General features: G+C 50.7%; 1 protein-coding gene across 2 annotated transcripts in view; it reads left to right on the top strand.

Annotated features, from left to right (window-relative positions):
- The window catches only part of GMPR (guanosine monophosphate reductase), a 42,785-nt gene extending 21,687 nt beyond the window's left edge, over positions 1-21,098 (top strand). For both annotated transcript variants that reach the window (XM_036092981.2, XM_036092982.2), the window contains exons 5-9: positions 2,071-2,152; positions 5,606-5,712; positions 13,374-13,416; positions 16,543-16,702; positions 20,593-21,098. In XM_036092981.2, the coding sequence (XP_035948874.2) occupies positions 2,071-2,152; positions 5,606-5,712; positions 13,374-13,416; positions 16,543-16,702; positions 20,593-20,773 (573 nt within the window). In that variant the 3' untranslated portion in view covers positions 20,774-21,098. The remainder of the gene's footprint in view (positions 1-2,070; positions 2,153-5,605; positions 5,713-13,373; positions 13,417-16,542; positions 16,703-20,592) is intronic.
- Positions 21,099-24,459: the final 3,361 nt, after the last annotated feature.

Raw genomic sequence — 24,459 nt, forward strand, 5'->3', positions numbered from 1 at the left:
ATTGACCTCAGTTATGATTATTCCCTCCAGAGAGGATCGATCCTGGAAGTACACTCACTAGATCAAAGGATATATGTATTTTTTGTATTTGCTCTGTATGGACAAATTGCTTCCCAGGAAAACTTGTACTAAAGGAGACCTTGTACCAGCAGAGAAAGATAGTGTCTGTTTCCTCTTTGGTATTTAATGATGATTGTCCTTGATAATTTAAGTGACAAGTAGTACCTCCCTGGTATCTGAATTTAAATGTGATGATTAGTGGGGCGCTTGGGTGGCTCAGTCAGTTAAGTATCTGCCTTCGGCTTAGGTCATGATCCCAGGGTCCTGGGATCGAGTCCCGCATCGGGCTCCTTGCTCAGCGGGGAGCCTGCTTCTCACTCTCCCTCTTCCTCTGCCACTCTCTTGCGCGAGCTCTCTCTCTCAAATAAATAAATAAAATCTTTCAAAAAAAAATAAATGCGATGATTAGCGAGGTGAACACTTTCCCTGTGTTTATTGGCCACTTTTATTTATCCTTTCAGTTTGTTCATGTCCTTTGGCAATTACTCTGTGAGGTGTTAGCATTTCTTTTTCAGATTTGGGAGAGCTTTTATAATGTTAGTAACCCTTTGTCATAATCGCAGGGATTTTTCTCTACCACATTATTTGCCTCTTAGTTTTGTTGATTATATGAGTATGTGTGTGTGTGTGTATACACATAGATCTTTTTTTCCACTTTTATTACAGGTCTTCAAGGTATTCTAAGTCTGGAAGGGCACAACTTTTGTTAATTTAACCCTTGCATCCATGAATCTAGTTCTGGGGACAAGTATGAATGAGAATCTATATCTTGCTTCCAGAAGATCCCTTTCCCCAGCTCTGTTGAAACCTTGTTCTGCTCCTCACTGACATGTAATGCTCCCCTCATCATACATGGTATCCTCAGTGTCCTGGTCCTTTTTCTGGACCGCCTAGCATTTTCTATTGTCAGATGGCTGTTGGATTAAAGCAGCTTTGAGCCTTCTTCATCCATCTTTCTAAGATACTTTTATACTGAATTAAAAGTCACTTTGTCTAGGTTCAAAAAGAAAAATACCACCCCCCCCCCCCAAGGAATGAATTCAGTGAAAAGACATTGGGGCTTCAATGCAAAAAAAAAAAAAAAAGCATCGTGGTAGCATGAATAGGGATGCATTTCCCAAAATAAGATTTTGTGCAGTTGTGAACATTCAGTCAGGCATCTTGCCAAGTATCCTATGGACCAGCTGAAGAATCCACAGGGCAGTGAGTCGTAATAAAGAGGGCTATTTTCATGCTCCCCAGCTCCTGCACTGAAAGAACTTGTAGAGTCTCCAAACCAGACGCATTCTTTCGGTTTTTAAGCTTCTGCCACGTCCTGGCTTCCCTGTTTATTCTTAGGGCCACAGGCTCGTGTTCTGAAATCGGAGTGTGCCGCAGTGTTGTTGGTCCATAAGGGCTCATCTGCCTTTTCAGGTCCGGGTGGGAACCACCGGCCCTGAGGTGGGGGAGGGACACCCAGGCATTTCCCATCATTGAGATGATCACTGGGTTTCGTAATCCGGAGCCCCTGGAGTTCCGTAAAGGTTCTTCAGGGGTGTTATCATCTCTGAAACATATTATGCCCGACAATAAAGATGATAATCATCTGAGAGCGTTTCATTGCTTATTTCATGTATTTGGGTTCTCCATAGGATTTTGTTTTGTCCATCACGGACATGTTCAAAAGCTCTGCCCTAGATGGTCTCCGGTCTCTTGTAGTTCTAAAATTATACACTTGGCGTACCTTCTCCTGCTGTCAGCTCACCCCGGTGTGATCTCAGGTGTCAGATTCTGTGTTCCTAGTCAGTAGGGAAGGAAACCGGGGGAACAGCCTGACCCACCAACCTCACATTTAATCCAGAATTAGGGATTCAGTCCATTGTTCCCCCGCCCTCCTTCTCTTGGCCCCCAGACCGCCTGGTGGCTTCAGGACGTGTCCGACTGTGTGTCCAGGTGTGGAGTTGCTCATTCACTCATCTTTGTATCACCAGGAATAATGTGTGATCGTGGGCTGTGTTCTTTCTGTCTCAGGCAGGGAACGTGGTAACAGGGGAGATGGTGGAAGAGCTTATTCTTTCTGGAGCAGACATAATCAAAGTGGGCGTCGGACCAGGTAAGACTTGCTGGGAAGCACAGCAGAGGTTGTGTGGTGGGCGCAGGGGTGTGGGGCTAGGGGAGGCCGGGGATTGTGGCCAGAAGGGAACCCATGGGTGACCCAGCCACAAGCGTAAAGCCCATTTCTTTTGGAAGTATCACACTACTTTTGGAAGTTAGGAAATGTCATTGGGTTGCTTTCTGATGCCCCCAGGGAACGTCTTAACGGAGCCGGGATGTGGGTAGAATGTGAGGTCCTGGTTTCAGAGCACTAATGTGGAAGAAGAGAATGCAGATTTCATTAATGATCCCATACACCTTGAAGAGGAAGGCCAGGGGGTGAAGAATCATGGGGACAGTTAATGGACATGAATAACTCAGGTTTATAAGAAGGTTTGAGGGACCCTAAACATTGCACATAGGCATACAGCTCTGAGGCCGCATTTGAACGTGACCCATGGCCCAGTCGTTACCACCCCGGCACCTCACCTGATACCTATCCAGCTCAGTTTGCCCCTATCCTCTTGAGCATTCTCTCCTAGGACCACCCATTGGTGTCTTGAGTGGAGGAGCAAGGCAGAGCCTTTCTGTCCTTACACTGGACAGTTCCATTTTCTCCTGGGCCAGATGGTGGTCACCTTCCCCTTGGGCGAAACATGAGCTTTCATGTTTCCAAATTCTTCCTTGCACATCCATTCCTAAACAAACACTAAAATTGGAGAGAAGGGAAAAAGATATACATTTTCAGCTGGGAATAAAAAACAGTGAAGATTTTTAAAATATCGCCCACCCAAAGAACACTACCAAAAAAGGAAACAAACCGTCAAGCCATATGAGAAGAGTGTGGGAATGAGCTGCAGGAGGCAGAAGACGTCGTGTTGTTGACTTGGCATAGTTATCAGCCGTGAGGGAACAGGATGTGTATGAAGAGAGGATTAGGGAAGAAGAGGCTTGTAGGCTCACCAGACGACTTAGCATACAGGAAACTCTCAAGATCGGGCTTTGGATGTTACCACTCGGGCCAATTAACAACATAGTCCGAGCAAGAGGAAAGACAGGCCTGGTTTTTATGGAGTGTTGGTCACTTTTGAAAAGTCAAAGAGAGGCTAAGGCCCAGTTCTTACTGACAAGGAGCTCCCTGCTCAGGATGGGCTGTAATAGGCTGAGCTAATAATAGAACAGGCTACTAATAGACCAGGAAGACTCTTTCTTCCAAAAGCAGGACGCTCACCAGTCACCTGTTTAATCAGAAATACGTACGGAGCGTCTACTAGCTGCCATTGTTCTGGGTACAGGATGTAAAGGTGTGTAGGCAGTCTTCTTGGCTCTCAAAGAGCTATTCTTGATGTACTTGATATAATCTTGAGCACTCAGCTGGACTTGTTTCCTTCATGCGCATGCTCTGTGTATACACTCTGTTTCCCCAGAAGATTTATGGTCCTTCCATTGTTGCTGTGTGCCCCCCCCTTCCCCCAGCCCTGGCAGGGCTGTCTATCAGAACAGATACGACCAAAGAGGGTAAGGAGCTTTGTTAGATCCCCTTCTTTAAACTGATTGGAGATGACATTTAAATTTCATGAATTCTTTAGAGTAAAAACCTTGGGTATTCTCTCTGTGAATGACAGCATTAAGAACGGGCGCCTTGCCCCTGTAACCGGGAGAAAACATGTATCCAGTTTCTCCTTTCGACCTGAGCATTAATCAAGACCATTCCCATGCCTCGTTTGAAAGTTCTTCCTTGGCTCTTTCCAAGAAAGGTGACTGGCCTAACCTCTGTAGGTCTCTCCTGAGGGCAGAGCTCTGGGCCCCTGCGGCAGAGACCCCTGCCTTCCTGCGAGGATCTGGCTATGGAGTGGGAGAGGAGAAAAGCCAGTTGGGAACCAGAGATTAGGAAATGAATTCTGCCTTGCACAATGAAGGTCTGGTGCCTGGGGCAGAGGGTGCCTTGGTGGGGAGAGGAGCTCTCTGGCTCCAGGATTGTGAGCAACACAATGGACATCAAGAGATGTATTCTGCCCTGTAGCTGGACAGGTGCAGGAGGAAAGGGGGCTCCCCCATCCTTCTGGTTTTCTTGCTGAATGCCTGTCTGGAATTCTAGACATGGTTCTCTGTCTGGTCCTGTCCTCAAAGCCCTGGAGAGAGATCTGGGGGGGGCCGTGAAAGCACTGGTGGTGGTGGGGAGCCAGGAGAGGAGGCTGGGGTTCCAGCAGCCTTGTCTCCAGGCCTGATGGCCGATTGAGCTGGGAAACAGTGTGACTGGCATGTGGGCGACTCATCTATTCTTAAGTTTGCGCATTCTTTTAGTGACTATTTATAGCCCCCTTATGTACGAGGCTCTATTCTTAGCGTTGGATCTACAACAATGACTATCCATGGAGCTTACCATCCAGCAGAGAAAACACATCCCCTGCGTTCGTACACAAATAATTATTTAAATGCCTCTTTTTGAAGTGAGTACCATGGTGAACAACTCCCCTGAGGTAGTGACATTTAAGATAAAGCCTGAAAGATGAGAAGCATTGGCAAGACCAGGGGGGGTGGTTCATAGGGAGTGCTCAGGACGGAAAGTACAGCATGTTCAGAGAATCCCCAGGGTGGGGAGAAACTCCCTGTGCTGGAGAAACTGGAAGGTCCCAGTGGCTGGGGTGTGGGGAGCAGGAGGGAGAGCGAGGTGGCAGAGGAGGGTGGCAGGTGGACATATGGGAATTCGGTCTGGGTGATCTTGGGGGACAGGGGGTGCTCATTGCAGGGAGGGGCGGACAGGACTTGAGCAAGGGGACAGGTGCTGGAGATGGTGGTGCTCTGGGCATAACTCAGCCTGGACCTAGCTGGGATCATACTCTGCAGACGGGTCCACCAGGACTGGGGTTGACCTTGGGAAAGGCAGAGGTCAAGGTGGGTTGCAGGCATCCGGGCGGCTGGACGGGGACCCCGGACAGGGTGGGCGATCACGAAGCCCAGGAGGCTGGGGCCCACTGAGGACAGAGCTGGGTGGGAGGGGGTGCAGCCATGGGGTTAGTGACGCACCGCAACCCCGTGCGTGAGTGTTTCCATTTCTGTTTCACAGGCGAGGCTGAGAGGCTCAGAAAAGTTAGAAATTTGACAAAAGTTGAAGGCAAAGAGGCTGTGGGAGGAGCCCGAGGGGTCCCTTGACGTATAGCGTGGTTGTGCGGAGAAGCGAGGGACAGGGAAGGGACGGGAGTGTAAGCAGGCAGAGATGGGGGCTGACGTCACGGCGAGTGACAGTGACAGGGTGTCTTGGGTATCAGCGGTTGACGGTGATGAGGACCAGAAGCCACGTGGCCAGATGGTGGGGTTCTCACCACCCGCCCCTCCCCCATGGAAAGAAAGCTCACCCCCCGACCCCGTAAATCGGGGCGGGGCTGTGTGCCCGTGACGCAGGCTCGTTTTGTATCACGTGCTGCTCATTCTTAACCATCTCTCTTTGGGCCCCGCCTCTCCCGCCCTCCAGGTTCCGTGTGCACCACCCGCACCAAGACGGGGGTGGGCTACCCCCAGCTCAGTGCGGTGATCGAGTGCGCAGACTCTGCCCACGGCCTGAAGGGGCACATCATCTCCGTAAGTCTCCCGCGGGGCAGGGGGCTGGGTGTGGGAACATCTCGGGACTTGGGGGGGCCCCTGCTCCTTGGCCCGCGAGGAAGCCTGTTTCCTGGCTGCCCTTCATCCGGTTGGCCTCCTGTGGGCTTGGCCGTGAGCCGGGCACCTTGGTCCCAGCAGTGACATTTGGCAGAGACTCAGGCCCTGCTCCCCACTTACTCTGCAGTGAGGGGCGAAAGCACAGGGGTCAGTAACAACTCATGGCGTTGGGTGGTGTGTTGGATTTGTGAGGAGCTTGGGAAGATGAGAGGGGCACATGCTCGTTTGCTACAAAGCACCCCAGCCTGGGTGGATTAAAGAAGAGAAAGTCACGGTCTCGCAGGTCTGGAGACCAGAAATCTGAGATCAGGGTGTCAGCAGGGTCCCGAGGGCTTGGGGGGAAGGCTCTGTTCCAAACCTCCAGCTCCCATGGCTGGTGGCACCATGGCTCCTGTCTACATGTGGCGTCCTCCCCGTGTGTGTGCGCCTGTGTCCACATTTCTCCTTTTGGTAAGGATGCCAGTCGTGTTGCATTGGGGGCCACCGGCCCCTGGTTACCGGAGTGAGAGCGGATTCAGTAGCATGTTGGGGGCAGAAGGCAGATTGCTGTGGGTTGAGAAATCTATAGGAAGGGGTGAGGAGAGGCAGAGACAGTGATCTAGCAGCACTTCCAGGAAGCTCCTAGAAGGACAGCAGCCTGGAACGCAGCCACTAAACATTAAAGGTTGAGTGAATGAATTAATGCCAAATTAATATCTGTCCTCAGCGTAGCCATGATTCTGCTCTACCTTCACTGTTGTGACGACTATTCAGATAGTCAAAGAGACGTACCCAGAACATGTGGGATATAATCGTGCAGACTCAGAACGATGGCTTCCACTTAATGTGGGTTTTTTTTTTTAACATATATATAAATTTTTTTTTTTTTTTTACAAATTCTGAACTCGTGGTGTAATTTTAGTGGTCCTATAACGGTGTTGACTCATTGAATATATTAAACCCTCAGACCTGTGCAGTTGCTGAGCCAGGCTCCCACATTAAATAATTAATAGGCGATTAAAAAAAACCAAACATTTCCAAATGCATCCGATTACACATCCCTGCAGAATGATAGCTTGTTGATTTTAGCCCAGCACTTCAACATGTTGACGTGTGGTTTCTGGACTTGCTTTGAGGATACAAGGATACTCTATAAAAATCCCTACATGCGCCTTCCCTCGTTTTGAGCCTCAGTTTAGCATGAGTGCTATGGCTTTTGCTTCACGGGAGCCAGGGTCCTGTCCAGTGCGGATTCCCTGTGCTCTTCCTCACTCTTCACCCAAGTTTTCCATCCATCCACCGTTCCATCAGCAGGGTTTATTGAGCATCTACTATGTGCTAGACAAGGAAGGTTTGTTGGTTACTGACCGTTCTGAGACCCTGAGCTTGTCATCATGTTGCTGCGCTTTTGCCCCAGGGCACAAGTGAACGCCCATTTATTGTGTGTGAAAGGCCGAGTGCAGTGATCCAACTCACCGCAAACAGAACCCAGAACGCCGGTGGGTCTCAAGTGTTCCCTAGGGCCTTGTTTTGGGCTGGCTGCATGAGAATCACCAGGGAAGCTTTCTTAAAAAGACATTCCTGGACCTGTCTTAGCAAAGACAACTCTTCCGAGGTTGGCCATGAAAGAGCCATATGTAATTAGCCCTAAATCTCTATCATGTGACCGTTTTCACCATCAAGAGGCTTCCACAAAATTCGGCCCCCGTGTCCTGTATGTGCCTTGAGCAGCCACCATTTCCAAATCAGGGATCTGTCGAATGAAGTGTTCTACTGTGAACATATTCCGAGTTTCCACATTTGTGTCCTTCTAGAAATTTCACACCTGCTTCATTGATAGGACCATATTTGGGGGGGCGAGGTGGGTGGGGAGGCTCTGCTTGCACCACCAGCAACTGAGAATCAACTTGGGTTCTCTTTACGTAGCACCACCTCGCTGATAAGCTTCTTTTAGCGATTCTCCCAGTGTAGGGCCCAGACCAACAACATCAGCGTCAACTGAGAACTTGTTAGAAATTCTCAGGCCTACCGAATCAGCAGCTCTTAAGGGGAGGCCCGGGACTGTGTTTTAACAAGCCCTCCAGGTAATTGTCATGTGCTCTCAAGTTTGAGAACCACTGGTTCCTGTCCTGGAGGCTCCGCATACCCTGGTGGGGCCCGTGTTCAGAGCGGGGTCTCGTCTGCTAGTGCCCAGAGAACGGCTTCTCTGAACTTGTCAGTCAGGAACAGTGGCCGCCCAGGCTTGCGGTACGGGTGCTCCCAGGTCCTCAGTAATGGTGACAGATTTCCCAGACGGGGTCAGACGTTCCGTGCGTAGCCAGAAGACCAGACGAAGTTAGACTCCCGTGGGATCGGCACTCTTGACCTGAGCTCATTCCTCCCGGCCAGCCGAGGGGCCCGGGGTTCATAGCAGCCATTTCTTCGACCGCCCCTGTGTCTGATGGGGTTTCACAAGCCGATTTCTCCCATTGGCCAGTCCCTAAACCCACTGGAAACCCATCGGATATTTTGGATCTTGCTATTCCGCCCAGTTGCCTTCCAGCTGTCTCCTATGACACTTTGGTTGTTGAATTAGCACATCCATGCTGTTGAAATTCAGTAAAAGGAAGCCACAGCGGGGGGCTGTAGGCAGGTGCTGATGCTCACGCGGCTGGACTTGAATCGGGTTTCTATTTATTGCGGCCCACATGGGGTCTGAGAGGCAGAGAGCTATAAATTCAGGACACCCCCTACGTAGGTGAAGATTGAAGTGTGACCAGTTAGTTTTGTCTTGTCATCTGCTGGGGACATCACACAAAAGAGAATTGTAAAGGTGGAAACAAACTATAGAAATGATCCCTGAAAGTAAAGGTGGAAACAGACTTAGAAGAAGGAATGACTGTTATTTGTTGAGCATCTACTACCTTCCAGGCACAATACACTTAGAATTTATGATCCTTGGAACAACCTGACAAACTAGCAGTTAGCTTCAGTTGACAGGTGTATTAGGGTTCTCTAGAGAAACAGAACCAATAGGGTGCATGTGTGGGCGTGTGCGCACACACGCGTGTGTCTGTGTGTGTGTGTGCTTGGCAAGAGAGGAGGTTAAGAAGGTATTATAAGGAATTAGTTCACGTGATTATGGGGGGTGAGAAATCCCAAGATGTGCAGGGTGAGCTGCCAAGCTAGGGACTTTGGAGAGCTGATGGTGTAGTACCAGTCTGAATCTGAGGGCCTGAGAACCAGGAAAAGCTGATGTTTCAGTTGATGTTAAAAGGCAGGAAAAAGCCCATGTTCATTCAGAGGTGGTCAGGAAAAATTCACTCGAGGAGGGTCAGCCCTGTCGTTCCATTCAAGCCTTCGACTGATTAGATAGGGCCCACCCACATGGGGGAGAACAGTCTGCTTTACTCAGTCTACCAGTTCAGATGTTAATCTCATCAGGAAGGAAGGGGGGAAGAGTGGGAGGGAAGGAGGGAGGGAGGAAGGAAATAACCTTCCTAGAAACAACCAGACTAATGTTTGACTAGGTAGCTAGCACTCTGTGGCCCAGTCAAGTTGATAAATGAAGTTAGCCGTTGCAATCAGGTGAGGAACTGAAGCTTCAGGATCTTAAGTAACTTGTCCAGCATCACTACTGGCAACATTCAGACTGAGGTCTGTTCATCTTCCCTTGACTGCCCTCCCCCCATTTAGAAAATGAGGAGGTCACAAAGAACGAGAAGAAGAAAGGCTTGCTGAAGTCACAGAGAATGCGGGGTTGGTACAGGACCCCATCTGCTCGTTCTCCCACCTCAGTGCTCTGGGAGATGTGCGTGTCCTCTGTCCTTCCCCCCAGGGACCCCACGCGTGTCTTCCAGCGGGGAAAGGACAGTCAGTCCCCGATGCATGGTTGGAAGGGGAGGGATTCGAACCACCAGTGAGTTCACTATCCACTGATAACCAAGCACACCTTGGACTTCGTGCTGCTTTAGAAGACCTAGAAAGAAGTCCTGGGATTAGGTTGAGTGGATTCACTCTGGTCTCTTCTTGACTCAAGCTCCAGCATTATAATCAGTGCATTTTATAAAGACCAAGAGAGCATGCCTTGTCAAGGCTCAGGAGGCCCTGTATCGTGAAGGGCTGGTCATGGTAAGGATCCAGATGATTCAAAGTCATCCCCAAACTTCTCCTTCTCTGTACCTGGTCACTAGTACTTGCACTGACCCTTTGCAGAGAAGTAAAGACGGATCAGCAAATTTCTGATAATTTTAACGATTTAATATAGCATTTCAGAAGCAGTTAGACCATTCTTTAGCAAGACCTAAACAAAGTTTTTCAGATAATTAAAAATTTTTGAGGCCTGAAAAATTCCCCAACAGCATAATTTAGCCTAGAAAAAGTTAGAAACTACAGATAAATATAAAGGTTCCTGGAACTGTTAACCTTCTTAAGAGGACCACGCCTAATGTTTTGGTAAGTATGCTTCTAGACAGATTTATGTTTTTAAAATTTTATTTATTTTTGTTTCTGGACATTTTTAGAGTGTACACTTAACCGGGGTTCTAATCTTGTTCTGACATTATTATTGCTGTGTGACCTTGGGCAAGTCACTCAACCTTTCTGAGCTCCCCTCATTCCCCCCCCCATCTACAAAAATATCAACTATAGATGCTTGTGGTGTTTAAGTGAAGTTTGTAGCAGCCCCGGCAGATAGTAGGTGCTTGATTTGAATTCGCTCCACCCGTTCTGTACTTGCTTTCCCCGCCCTCAATTTTAGAGAAGGGCAAGTATTCTTGAGAAGAGAAGGTAGGCCGACAGTTCACAGATGGAGTTCCCACCGCTCCTGTCACGCGACGCTTTTTCTCCTGAAAGACACTCTTGAAAAGCAAAGCAAGCAGCGCTTTGAATATTTGCACATCGTTTTTGAAAACGTTTCCAGCGGCTGTGATGTTTCTATGTGAAAGTAAATGTGTGTCTTAGATCCCAGGGGTTTGCCCCTGCTGCTCTTGCCTCCTGAGAACATGAAAAGGATGCTTTGAGCAGCTTCTGGAAACCATCTGTGAGCGGGAGTAGGGAGCAGACTCCTTTGCCCTAAAGCATTCTGCGCCGTCGGATGGCATGGGGTCAAATGCGCAGCCTGGCGTGTCTGGTCCACCTTGTCTATTTATAAATGCATTTCCAAGTAAAGTGAGCAGAAGATGCCGTACGTAGGATTTCCTCTTGATGGCACGTCACGGAGCCCTCTTAACTGTGGACGTCTTGGCCCATCCTGGGAAGAGAAGAGCTCCTTTTTCAAGGGCCCCGGTGGCCTCATCCCTCACCACAAGAATGTGGAATTTTCTGGGCCCCGCATGAGACACCACCGTGGCAGTGACAACTCACAGCTCGAAAGCAAGGGTGTGTGTGTGTGTGTGTGTGTGTGTGTGTGTGTGTGTTGTGTTGTGTTTCAAGTCCAGTAACGTCCTAGTGTGATGGGGGCGTGAGTTTGTTTAGTCTTCTCAGGTCATATGTTTGACACCCTTTCGAGTGCAAAACTGGTTTTGGTACAGAGATAAAGCACTCCGAAATTGGCAGGGCGAGTGAAGGGCTTGTACCTTTGAAAGAGGAAGTGGAGACGCCGGAGCTTGGGGCCAAGAAGGCACAGCCCCAAGTCCTGTCACTGTCTTCCCGTGGGCGGTTGGGCCATGTAACTTAGACCCCTTGTGAAATGACCATCCCCTAGCACCCCGTGGCCCTCTGGGGGGCAGAGAAGCTACACTGGAGAGCAGGCACGCATCATTTTATCGAGCTTTGCTTTATTACACCTCAAAGAAACTGTTTTTTTTTTTTTTTTTTAAACAGAAGATCTGTGGCAGCCCCACATCGGGGACAAATTGGCACCGTTTTTCCAACAGTTATTTGCCTACTTGGTGTCTCTGTGCTGCATTTGGGTAATTCTCAGAAAATTTCAAACTTTTTCATCCTTGTATTTGCTACGGCGATCTGTGATCGGTCATGACGGTTCGCCCAAAGCTCAGGGGATGGTTGGCATCTTTTAGCAAAAATACTGTCAATACAATACAATACAAAAAATTAGTGAAAGTATTTTTTAACTAAGCTGTGTACCTTTTTTTTTAGACAGTAATGCTCTTCTGTCTGCACTGGGAAACCACCAAAGTCATTTGACTCGCTTCACTGTGATATTTGCTTTATTGCTTGTGGTCTGGAACCAAACCTGCAATATTTCTGGGGTGTGCCCATCACAGACACGATGGAGGAAATAGTTCCAGGCAGTAAATATTCATAAAAAAATACAGAGTTCAAGCTTTCACACCTACCTTTGGATCTGAACTGCAAAGAAGCAATGAGACAGAAATTGAGCTATAGCTTGTGGAGTGACAGGCCTCAAAAGCAGATAAAAAAGGGAAATGAGTCACAGAAACCCCTGTTCTCCAGGAGAAGTGCTGTTCATAAAGTGGTTCATCCTGCTTGGCTAGATGCCCTCCAGCTCTTGGGGGTGCACACCAGTGGTTCAACCCGCTTGGCTAGATGCCCTCCAGCTCTGGGGGCACACACCAGTGGTTCATCCTGCTTGGCTAGATGCCCTCCAGCTCTGGGGGTGCACACCCCTTCCTGCCGATTGTGATGCCACATAGCCTCGGGCAGCCTGTGTCCTTCCCAAGGCTGGTCCGACTCCTTTCTGGGTGGGTCCCACCTTCCAGGGACAGGCGCTTGCCTCTGAGACCTTGGTGTTCCTCCCAGACCCACCCTGAGCTCAGGGCTCTGTCATCACGCCAGCTTCCCCCCCGCCGTCCCCCCCCCGGGACCTTTACTTCTTTACCTCTCTCCTGTGGGGTCTGGCGGCAACTCCGGGCCACCCTCGCTGGCCACCTTCTCCTTGGACGTCACACAGGCCAAATTGGGAATAGCAGGTAGCAGCTGTTGGTAAGGATGCCCTGTGGGCTCTGCATTCTAGAAGCCCCCACACCGTGCTGCTGCGGCTTCACCATAACCTCCGTGGCTGAACCGTGCTGGGCCGCCCAAGGTGAACCGTCCTGCTGGGCATTCAGCCAGCCCTGGGCGTGCGCTCTCTATGGGTAGAGTGGGGATCAGGAATGCATGTTCGATTTTTAAGCTAACTGGGCCCATTACAAGAAGGTGGATAGGGGACCCACGGAGGGGCTGGAAGGATAAAGGAACTCAGTGTCCTTTCCCCAGCTCTTAAAATAATTCAGCTTTTGTACTAAATAAACCTCACCTCAGGCCAGGCAAGGAGGGAAAGGGGGACTTTTGAATGAGAGTGAATTCGGGCGGCCCTGGCCAGGCATGTTGTGTAAGGGGATGGCAGGGGATGAGGTCTCTGAGCATCTCCTGCTGCCTCCCGCTTGCCTGGGCTTCCAGGGCAGGCTGAGGGGGGTGGGGGGCAGGGCGGACCCGGAGAGGAAACCCCAAGAGGTTGGGGGATGGGAGATGCAGTATGGAGGGGAGCAAACTAAGTCCAAACACGGTGAGTGGGGAATGCTGGGCCCGGGCTCTTCGCTGTTTTTGGCTGGGGGGTGCTTCCGGAGATCCCGTCCTGATGACCGAATCGCCCCAGGGGAGGGGGACAGCCTGGCCCAGCACGCCGCCGCTGACCCCCTCTCCTTGCTTTTTCCTCTTTGAAGGACGGAGGCTGCACATGTCCAGGAGATGTCGCCAAAGCCTTTGGTAAGGGGACAGGTGGGGGGGGCGGGAGCTCCCCTGCCGCTGTGTGCTGGCCTCTGGTGGGAACCTGAATGAAGAGGCGGGACGTGTTGGGAAATTCTGGGCCAGTCCTGAGTTTCCTGTTCCCTGGATCTCAGCCCCAATTGGCCGGAATCCTGATGTTGGTTTGGTTCAGCGGAGCGGGCGGGTGGAGTGCCCAGGGGATGGATGAGGGGCGGGGGGGTGTCGTGTCATCTTGCAAGCCGGGAGAGGATGAAGTCATGGCTTAGACGGGGGCCTGCGGAAGCGGCCAGGACCAGGTCGGAAGCACAGCGACTTCAGGGAGGGTCTCTGGGGCCTAACTTGGGGCAACCTTTTGGGAAGGACTAGAGTCCCCCCAGCGGTTTCTCCCCGCGGGGCCGAGGCGCCCATGTCCCAGCAGGGGACAGCAGTGTCCAGCTGAGATGCAGTTGGCGCTTTTGGGGCCCCTGACCTTTTCTTGGGAAAGCGCTAGGCAGTCACGGCTCCGCGTGCTGCGCCCGGTGCCACCTGAGCTTGGCGAACTGCGTCCGACGTCGGGGTGCCTGCACGGCTGGGGACGCCAGCCTGCCAGGTGGGAGCTGCGTGTGCCCACGGGTGACAGAAAAACAACCTGCACGGCCCCACTCCCCTTTCTGAGGCCAGGGCCAAGTTCACGGTTCACTTTTTTCCTTTTTTTTTTTTTTTTCCTATGGAGGGGAACTTTCTGTCGGAGGCATTCCTAAGGGGTGCCGGTGGTCCTTCCCCTTACCTGCATTGGGCAACTCCTGTGTTTCTTGACCACTGCTTCAGAGACCTTCCCATAGACTCTCTTAGGTTTAGGCATTGGTTCTCTCTCTCTTTCTTTTAATGAAACACTGATGGTGACAAGGAGACCGGGACCATGTTCTTAGCAGCGGGGTTTTGTAGCAGCCCTTGGGGAATGTCATGAAAATGGGCGGCCTTCTTACGTAATCCCCTTCTGATCGTGCATCTCGGTTATGGGAGGGAACACACGGGTCATCTCTGTCATCCAGGGTGCCTACTTTGTAGTTGAGACTGAGGCCCTGAGAGGGGTGACAAGGTCAGGGTCCCACAGCCGGCGGCCAAGCAGGGGGAGTCAGGACCTCCTGCGCCACTTGTGTGCCCCCCCCACCCTTTATCTGGATCATTAGCCAAAGACACTTTGGTTACTGATTTTTGAGCTGAATCTACTGAATGCTGTTGGGTGCTCCCGCTTGGGCTCCCTGCACGGAGTAGGAACTGGTGCACTTTTAAAAGTGATCGACTGGTTAAGAAGGTGCCTCGTAGGTAACAGTCCCTGGTCTTTGGAATCACCTCTGGCATCTTTCCCTTCGTTCTTCTTCCGGGGAGCATGGCCTTGCCCGTGCTGAGGGTCAGCGGAGGGAGGGAGAGGAACTGCGTCAGGGAGAGTGGTGGGGAGGGAGGGACATGAGAACATTCAGAAACAAAAACGATTGGAAGCCTCTTCAAAGCGTTGTTGGAGTGGATCTGTGCTCTGCGTTCCTGCTGTTGACATCTGCTACTGGGGTTGTGGTCACTGGGAGGCCTGGCTGGACACCGGTTTTCCTCTGCCCCCCTCAAAGTCATGACCGGGCAGGTGGGGTGGCGGGCAAGGATCCAGCCTTCATGTTAGGGACCCTGGATTGCTGGGTCTGCAAAGCAAGCAGCCGAGTAGAAAGGTCCTGTTGTGCGTGGCTTGCCTGAGGACCAGGCCAGGGGGCCAGCCCTGCAGAGCTGGCTTCCCTGTAATGCTGAACGGGAGGGGCCGCGACACCTGACGCAAACCCCAGAGTCGTCCTGTAAATACCTAAACGACCCACTGGAAGAGGTCAAGGCCACTTGTCAAGGGTACCTGTGCCCACTCTTCCTCCTTGTCCTTCATCCTAATTCTGTATCCCGATGTCCTTGTGTTCTAAATGCAAACCCTCAATGGGACATAGGAGGAGACGTTCATAGTCAGGGGGGAGACTGTACCATCACCATGAACAGGATGGGGAATGGTGATATTGCTAGTTGTTCCCCGTACACCTTTTCCATTCTTGACAAGTAGTTATCATACATCTACCGTATGCATGTCCTATGATAAACACTGGAGAGGCAACTCCATACTATAGATAGATAGATGAAAGATAGATGGATAGATAGATAGATAGATAGATAGATAGATAGATAGATAGATAGAAAGAACATAACACTGTGGCATGCTGAGAGAAAGAACAATCCTCTTTTCCCCCCAAAGAAGTCTCAATGGTAATAGGATCCTCCGCATACATTTGCTACTGAAAATTGAAATAGCCCATCCAAAAAATTTTTATTACAATTCCAATTTTTGGGAAAACCAGAAAATCCAGCCTAGGGACCCTGCCCTAATCATGCTCTAGCTGTACCACCCCAATGTTCTCTGTGTATTCCCTTCTGCACAAGTTACGTGGCTTCCAATTTTTGATGTTGGGTTTTAGCTTAATGACTTCAGGCTTCTCAAACACGCAGGCAACACTCAAAACCTATTAGTGCTTCCTTAGGTCACGTCAAAAAGTGGAAGTCTACTGAGGTCATTCAAATGCAGACTACAGAAGATATCTATCTATCTATCATCTCTCTCTATATATATATATAATTTAGGTTTGTCTTCTTAGTACCCAGTCTCCAGTGTAGGAGTTTCAGTCTGTTCTGAGGTCTTTCATGATCTACACAAGCAGAGCGTGAGGGTGCTGCTAGCCTAAGGTAGACCAGATGCCTGGTGAGGGCACCGGAGGAGAGACTGGGCAACATGCTGTAGGAAATGCTGCCCAGTTCTTAATGCTGCTTTGATGATGAGACTTAGACAAACTGTGTTTGGAAGGTGGTCATGGTCAGTCATCGGTTACCATTCAGGACTGTCCAGTGCTTTAGCCTTTAGCTGCATTTCTTTCTCAGTGTCCAGAGCCTGTCTCCCCACACGGCAGGCCTTCTGCACTTTTTCCAGAAAGGGAGAGGTTGAGCTTTTTTCTTGATTATTGCTGGGAGCAAGGAGGGGTGAGTTGGAGTAGCTCGTCGATCCTTCTACAGCCGGTTTTCTCTGAGCTCTTTTCCCTGCGCCTGCTTTTTGTCCCCACTGTTGGAGTTTAGGAGCTGGAGCGGATTTTGTCATGCTGGGAGGGATGTTTTCAGGCCACACGGAGTGTGCCGGAGAGGTGATCGAGAAGAACGGGCAGAAGCTCAAGCTCTTCTACGGGATGAGCTCCGAAACAGCAATGAAGAAGCATGCAGGAGGGGTTGCTGAATACAGGTAAGTCTCACACATCAGCTCTATTGACACTAAGGTGCTGTGGGAAGGAGCTAGAAAACATGCTGCTTCTTTTTAAATAGCCCCAGTTTTTATCCAACTAGCATTTGCTGTGTTTGGGGCCCTCAAAAGGCAGTGCAGAGCAGAAGTGTTCTGGGACGGGACAGAAACGTGATGAGGGGGTATGTGTGAGCAGGTAGGACTCCTGCTTAACCAGACACTCCAGACTTTCCAGGGGGTTAGGCAAGAATATTTTGCCTTGTCCTGATAGCTCTGAGCTAGCTCCGTAACCGCCCATCTCTAGCCTGGAACGAATTCGGGCTGCAAGAATTGGGTTGAAGAATGGGTTTCCCATTGCATATGAAAACAGGTGTGGTGCACACCACCGCGTGGAGGTTGGGCCTTTCTGGAAGATGCCGTGTTTCCCCTGTGGTAGGACTCTCACCTGCCTCCAGGCTCTGATGGTTGACATAGGCAGCATTTTTAGCCATTTAATTGTTACTCACTGCAGAAGAGATGCTTGCTTCTGGTTTTTTGTGTTTTTTTCCCAAATCCACGATCCCCAAAGATAACCTGGCCTTTTCTGTTTCACTTCATCTTAATTGTCCGCATGTGTGTTTGAAGAACCTTAGGACAGCACGTATCTACTCCCTGGCCCTGTTCCCTAGAAGCTGCCATTGCTTCTCATCAGCATTAGCCTGATGACAAGTCACACGAAGTGGATAGGACAGAAGGTCTTGCTTCCTCAGAAGGAAGTCCGCTGGGAGGGAGGGATTGCCTTTCTCCGGGAAGCCTCGGGCACTGGGACGGGAGCTCAAGCCCTCCCTGGTGGACACCCTCCATTTCCTATCATTCATCCCACATCCCCTAGCTTATCTCGAGAATCTGGGATGCAGACGTGTTGTATGAGCTTCAAATCCTGCTGGAGGTAAAATCTCAGAACCCCACTGAGATTCACGGGCGCCTGGGCAGGTGGGAGGCATGGGGTACTCCGCCAGAGTTCTGTGCTTCAGTGGGGGGGGGGGGACTGGCGGACTGATGTCCATTCTCATTCTTCAATCTCATCTCCTTTTCCGGGGGGACCTCAGTAAAGAGGATGCGACAGTGCAGGGAAGGCAGGGTGGAAAAGAGGAAGAGGAGACTAGGTCTATACCTTCATCCTGGAAAGGAGGACTCTCCTTCCCATGCAGCCTCAGAAGGCTTTTGCTCCCATGTGGTGCCCGATGGAGGAGGTTGCACAGTTTATGAGGGTGGGCATGGGGAGGATCACTGCCTCGGTGCCACCCTGGACCTCCGGTCCGGAAGCTTCATGCTTTACCAGCAGCCGCTGTCCCTATCCCAAGGCCTGTGCCAGGGAAAGGCGAGGGGGCGAGGGAGGCAGACACACAGAGAGGCAGAGACACAGAGAGACAGAGACAGAGAGAGACAAAGACACGGAGAGAAAAACAGAGGCAGCCTCCAGGGCTCTACGTTACGCGGAGCCCTCGTGGTTTGGGGACCACTAGATGCTTTGCCTGGAGGACACTCTGCCCTCTAGCTGTTGCATCTGATCTGGGTTCTAAGGAAACTAGACAGAGGAGGGCAGACCAGCCTATGCCACACAGGGAAGCTGAGTCCCCGAAAGAAAAATCATCTCCTGTAATTTCAGCAGGGTTTAGACAAAACAGAAAATAGAAGATTCTGGAAGCGGATTCAAATCTTGGACAGGAAGGGCAAGGGCTGAAGGAATTCGAACGTCAATCTGGAGGCAGCCTGAGCCCTGCAGGCTGCCTCTGTTTTTCTCTCCGTGTCTCTGTCTCTCTATGTCTCTGTCTCTCTGTGTCTCTGCCTCTCTGTGTGTCTGCCTCCCTCGCCCCCTCGCCTTTCCCTGGCAGTTTGCAGCCCCATCCCCACAGTTTGCTCCCAAGAATCGTCCTCCTTTGACGTTGGTATTTAATTAAGGCAAAGCTATTTCTGCTTTGCTGGGTCCTTCCTGGCCATTAACCATTTATGCCTCACGCTGTCCCTGGGAGACAGATCAAAGTACCTTCGTTTACCAGACGAGCCGACGTGCGCCTCAGCGATAGATGACTTGCAAAAGGGGACCGTCCCCCGTCAGCAAAGAAGCAACAATGAGCATCCGGATGACTTCCAGCAAGCCCCAGGCGGGCCATGGAAATCTCTTTCAGAAGGGAAATGGCAGTTGTTGAGAGCCCAAGTGCAGAGGTGGTGGTCTCGGTCACCGCACGTGGTGACATGAACCGGCTTGGGTGTGGCCCGGCACGGGCGTCGGAGCTCGGTGCTCTGAACCGGCCACGAGGCCAGCCCTGGGTCTAGTCAGCGGTTTAGGGAGGTGGATTTCGTTGCACTTAAGGCCAGTCTTGCCTGTGTGGATTCCAGTGCTCGAGAGTTAATACCATCTTGAAATTCTAGGCAAGGAGTTTCTGATTGAGAGATGCTGTTTTTTTTCTCGTTGAAGAGACCAGCTAAAGAAAGTTCCAGAATTTGGTTAATTGTGAGACTTTCTAGATTGCCTGGGCCTCAGATGAGGGCTAGAGTTTTGCATAGATTGGACATTTCCTTGTAATGCTCCCTCCAAAGGCAAGTCTGGACTGCATATCCGTGCTACCTGGTGGGGCTTGAGTTGTGCATTTTACGGATCTTCCTTGACTTAAGCCCGGGGCTGCATTCCGATAAACCCATCTTACGGTGAAAATATGATAAACTGAAATGCATTTGAGACACCTAACCCCCTGAACATCCTAGCTCAGCCTGGCCTACCTTACATGTGCTCAGAACACTTAGGGGAGCCTACCGTGGGGGCAGAATCGCCCAGCACAGGGCCTGTTTGATAATAAAGGGTTGAATGTCTTCTGTAATTTATCGAATATTCTACTGAAAAACAGACTGGTTGTACGGGTGCAGAGTGGTCGTTCCCCCGTCCCAATCCTGGGGCTGATGTCTCTGTAGGCACCAGCGATCCACATCACCAGTTGGGGTTGTTGGCACATTGCTAGCCTGGGAAAGGATCCAAATTCAGAATCCAAAGTATGCTTTCTACTGAGTGCATATCGCTTTCCCACCCCGGTGACCTCAAACCATCGTAAGCGGCAGGCTGTCCGTGCTGATACCTTCCTCCTCCTCTTGATCGGCCTCTTTGAGGACACTCGGGGTCTGCTTGGAGAGCTGGTGTTTGGGAGGGCGAAGCCCCGGGCTTCTGTTGTCGATCGGGGAGTGAGACAAGAAGAGGCGGTGGGCGGAGTCGTTCAAGAGGTCATCTGCCAGGGCTGGTCTTCCCCTGGGGCATTTGGGACCCTGGGTCAGTCGGATGCTGGTGTCAGGATGAAGCTGGAGGAGAAAGGGGGAGTTGGTTTCTCTTAGGGCCCCGATGTGAGGGGGACACCCCAGAGTGAGGTGTGGGTCCACTTCTTCCAAGGCTGCTGACGAGGAATTTCCTCCTCCCGGTGCCCCGGGCAGCCAGCAGCGAGGCTGTGCACTTCGGGTGGGAGGAATGCGTTCATCTGAGCTGCTGCTGTGAGCAGCTCGCATTTGTAGCAACGGGGGGGGGGGGGGTCAGACGATGGCATTTAGCTACCTGAGTGCCTTGGGGGGGCTGTTGGCTATTGAAAGGGCTAAAGCTGGGAATAATTCCGGCTGGGTTTTTTTTTTTTTTTAAGAATTTTTTATTTATTCATTTGAGACAGAGAGATACAGAGAGAGTGGGGAGAGGCAGAGGAAGAGGGAGAAGCTGAGCAGGGAGCCCGACGTGGGGCTCGATCCCAGGACCTGGAGATCATGACCCGAACCAAAGGCAGACGCTCAGCCGTCTGAGTCACCCAGGCGCCCCGCCGGCTGGGTTCTTAAAGGGGAAAAAAAAAAAAAAGATTAAAAGACAAGGTTCCTTTTTCTTGCAGAGCCTCTGAGGGCAAGACTGTGGAAGTGCCTTACAAGGGGGATGTCGAAAACACAATTCTGGATATTCTTGGGGGACTGAGGTCTACCTGCACTTACGTGGGGGCCGCCAAACTCAAAGAGCTCAGCAGGAGGGCGACGTTCATCCGGGTGACGCAACAGCACAACCCGGTGTTCAGCTAACCTTGAGGATGAGGTGATGTCCGGCTCGTGGAAGCTTCCACGCACACCTGCTTTCCCACCGCCCTCGTGTTACATCAGAGTTTCTGGCCGCTCCTGAATGGTGGACTACTCCCCGGAGGCTTTGGGGCTCCCCCCTGGTGCCTTCGGGGGTGGGGGGGCTGGAAGCAGGGCACTGACCGGGTCAGTGGTCAGAGCCCAGCTGCCTGGAACTCATAACCTCATTGTTAAAACTAACTCCCCTTTTTTTTCATTTTTTTCTTTTTTCTTTCTTTTTTTTTTTTAAAGAAAAATGGTTTCACTTTAATATAATGCGATTCTCTTAAGACTTGGTGGAGTGCTGGAGTTTGCATTTGCAGAAATAAGTTGTCAGGGGAGCTTGGGGGTTTTCTACCTTCTTCCCACACTTGGTTGGTAGCGGTCGAGGCACGGCGGGAGGAGCGAGCAGGGGAGGATGGAGGCAGGGGATGGGGGTCAGAGTCACTGGGCTCCCCTCCTCCGTTTCTGGTCGCCAGCAAAGGACGAAAGCGCCTGACTAGACCCATGGACTTGAAGAAGTGGTCTGCGGATACGAGGCGTGGCGACGTGTTTTCACCACCTACATTACACATGTCTTTTGGGAACGGGTGTCTGGCACTATGGGGTCAGTGTTGCTTTGGGGACGCTGTCCCTCTCCTGGGTTTTCATTGAGTTTTGTTTTCCTTCCTCTCTTCCCTCCTCAGTCCCAACCTGTCAGGCTGGCCTCTCTCTTAAAGAGAATAGACATTATTTTGAAGTTCACGGGATGTTTTATTGGAAGGTTAACCACCCAAAACTTGGCAGGTGGAAACCTTACTGAAACACAGCCCAGACCTTGCCCAGCGGCTTTCTGCAAGTCATTGGTTTAAAATACGAGTTAGAACTATGCCCTTGTCAAGGCCGTTCATACTTTCGAGGAAGGACCACATGGTATTCACCGACTGGTAACAGTGGTATTTCCTTGGAGAATGGACCCATGGCCTTGGAGGAATCCTACAGCCGGCCGCCACCACACTGGTTTAAACGGTGAATATGGATTAATGATGACTGGTCACTGCTTCTGGAGCATTCCTTGAGTAATAGGACTGGAATAGATACGCAGACCAGGATGTTTATTTTCTTTTGAACGAGGCTTAACGAACCAGACACACAAGTCCATTTTCCTTGAAAAAGCAAGCGACTACCCTGGAGTAGAGAAGGGTCGCACGGTGCTACCGTTTAGGGACAAATTAACGGCTTGAGGTCCCTTGGGAACTGCCACTAGAAGGAGGATCCATCCAGACCATAGTGCTCCAGGAAATTATAGGTCCGTTTGTAGTTTCATAAGAATCTATTTAAAGGCCCAGCAACTTGAACTCAGTTGTCCTACTGTCCCCCCTCAATCCACTGAGAATAGTTCTTGTACTCGTGGAAACATGAACGGGCTGGAGGGTGTTTAACATACAGAGCGAGATGTGGGGTTTGCCTGGAGGCACCCCACCTCTCCTGTTCGCTTGTCTGAGGTTTGAGGCCCACACTGCTACTCCTGGGGAAGACTTTTTCTACTCAGGCCCTTCAGTGTGTTCGTTTTAAGAGATTCTCTGTTGCAAAATAAGGGAGAGAAGGAAAGGAAAGGTCTTAAACCCATTCCAAATGCATCAGCAATAGTAAGGGAATTCCGAGGGCATAGCCCTGCCTGAGGGGGGCACAGCCAGCTCCCATGCCACACCCAGAGTGGTCCCGGAGGGGGACCCCCCCCAGGAGCCCACTAGAGGCTGTGCTCTTTGCAGAGACCTGTTCCTGCTTTATCCCTCTCATGTAGAGCTTTTGCACGCTTCGTTTCCATGAGCCTGAGGCCCGTCCTTTGCTCACCTAGTTTTTAAGGAAGTGAATCACTTAGAAGCAGAGATTTTGCAAACCGCACCCCGAAGCCTCCATTATGCTTTGCGTCCCATAGCCACGGGCCCCGGGGAGCCCGGACCCGGGGCGCCCGCAGCCCTGGTATCAGGCAGGATGCCTGAGTATCTGCGGCAACCTGCTAGCCTTCCTGCTTAGGAGTCCAGGGCGGGGAGGGGTGGGGAGGGAGGTCTGGGAATGAGCTGCCCTTCACCTTGGGCTGCTGCCATGCAGAATCTTAAGGCTGGAAGGATTCTATAGGCACACGTCCGGGTGGGGCTGAGGGGCTCCCGTGCATGGGTCCTGGGGGGATTACGTCCTGGGGTAACGGCTAGGAGTGGGCACGGTGCTTGCAATGCAATGCTTGCAATGCAGCGCCCTTGAGACAAACGGGCTCCTCCGCGTGCATGTGGGGGGCGGAGGGGGCTCGCTTGTCGAGTTTCTGGCACGTTCCATGGTCAGACCAGGAACCACTGTACAGCAACACTGTTCCAGAATGTATCGATGATGCTACAGGAGTCCCGTGAAGCTGCCAAATGCTGTTTAGAAACAAATCTCTCTTGTCAACAGCATTGTTCAGATAGGAGAAATAAAACGTGAACTGAATAAGTCAAAACATGGGCTGTTGAAATGCGCCTTTTATCTCAGACCTCGTCTCGGGCATAACCAAGGCATAACCAAGCCGTCTTGCCTCCCCCCGCCCCCCCTCCCAAAAAAAAGCAGTAGGAAAAGTATGTCCCTCATCACACCAACCCGGTGCTCACCACGGGGCTAAGTGTGGGATCACCATCTTTTCCTCGGTCTCCTCTTTTCTTCAAGGACCTGACACAGGACACACGTTTGCAATTGGCACTGTTATTTTATTAGTACGAGTATACTGAAACAATAAACTTGTACTGGTATACAGACAATTTATTTAAAACAATTTTGTTCAAATTTTGAATCAAACATTGTTTTATTATAATAATGAAATAATTTCTACCTAGAAAACCTGCAAGCACCATCAAAGAAAGGGACCATAAAATTCAATAAACAGACTCGAGTGTATCCTACAAATAGACACACCACGATTAGAAAATAGAATATGAATTCTTCCATTTTTTTTAATATTTGTTTTAAAAAAGCTAGTGCAAGTACAATATTTTACACTGGAATTACAGAGTATGCACGCATATGGAAAAAAGTTCTCCTGTCACGATAAAAGCTCTTAACTATGTATGCACTTAAAATTTTCTTTTCAATAAGGTGCAAAACATTCCTTCCTTCCCTAGTTCTGTACTGGCCGTATCAGTCTGATAGTGCCCTCAAAGTTCTGGTGTCTCTTTTCCCTTGGCCGGTGGGAGGCATACAATTGGAAGTTTGGTGGGTAATGATCTGATTGTAACACAGACGAGGGTACGAATCTCAGAGATGGCCCTGGGGCCAGAAGTTAGGACTGTCTTAACAAAAGGCCCCCACAAATACTGGGCAGGGCTCTCCTGAAACCTCCATTCATTTGACCCTAAATGGATTTACAGGTGAAGGAAGACCCAGGAGGAAGAAACCACCTGAAAAGGCCCAAAGGGCAGTATTCACAGAACCGAATGTACGGGTGTCAAGTTCAAGGTTCACTGACTAGATAATTTACCCCACTCCTGGACCAGAGGATACCTTAAGATTCAGTGGTTTGGGTAAGAACCCGAGGAAACCTACACCCCCGACTTCTTGGTAACTGCTCTGTAAAGACCCAGTTCTCAGCCAGTGTCCGTCATCTCAGACTTGATATTCCGGAGGACAGGATGCTATCCCGGCAGGGA

The sequence above is a fragment of the Halichoerus grypus genome, chromosome 9, assembly GCF_964656455.1.
Source record: "Halichoerus grypus chromosome 9, mHalGry1.hap1.1, whole genome shotgun sequence".
Lineage (NCBI taxonomy): Eukaryota > Metazoa > Chordata > Mammalia > Carnivora > Phocidae > Halichoerus > Halichoerus grypus.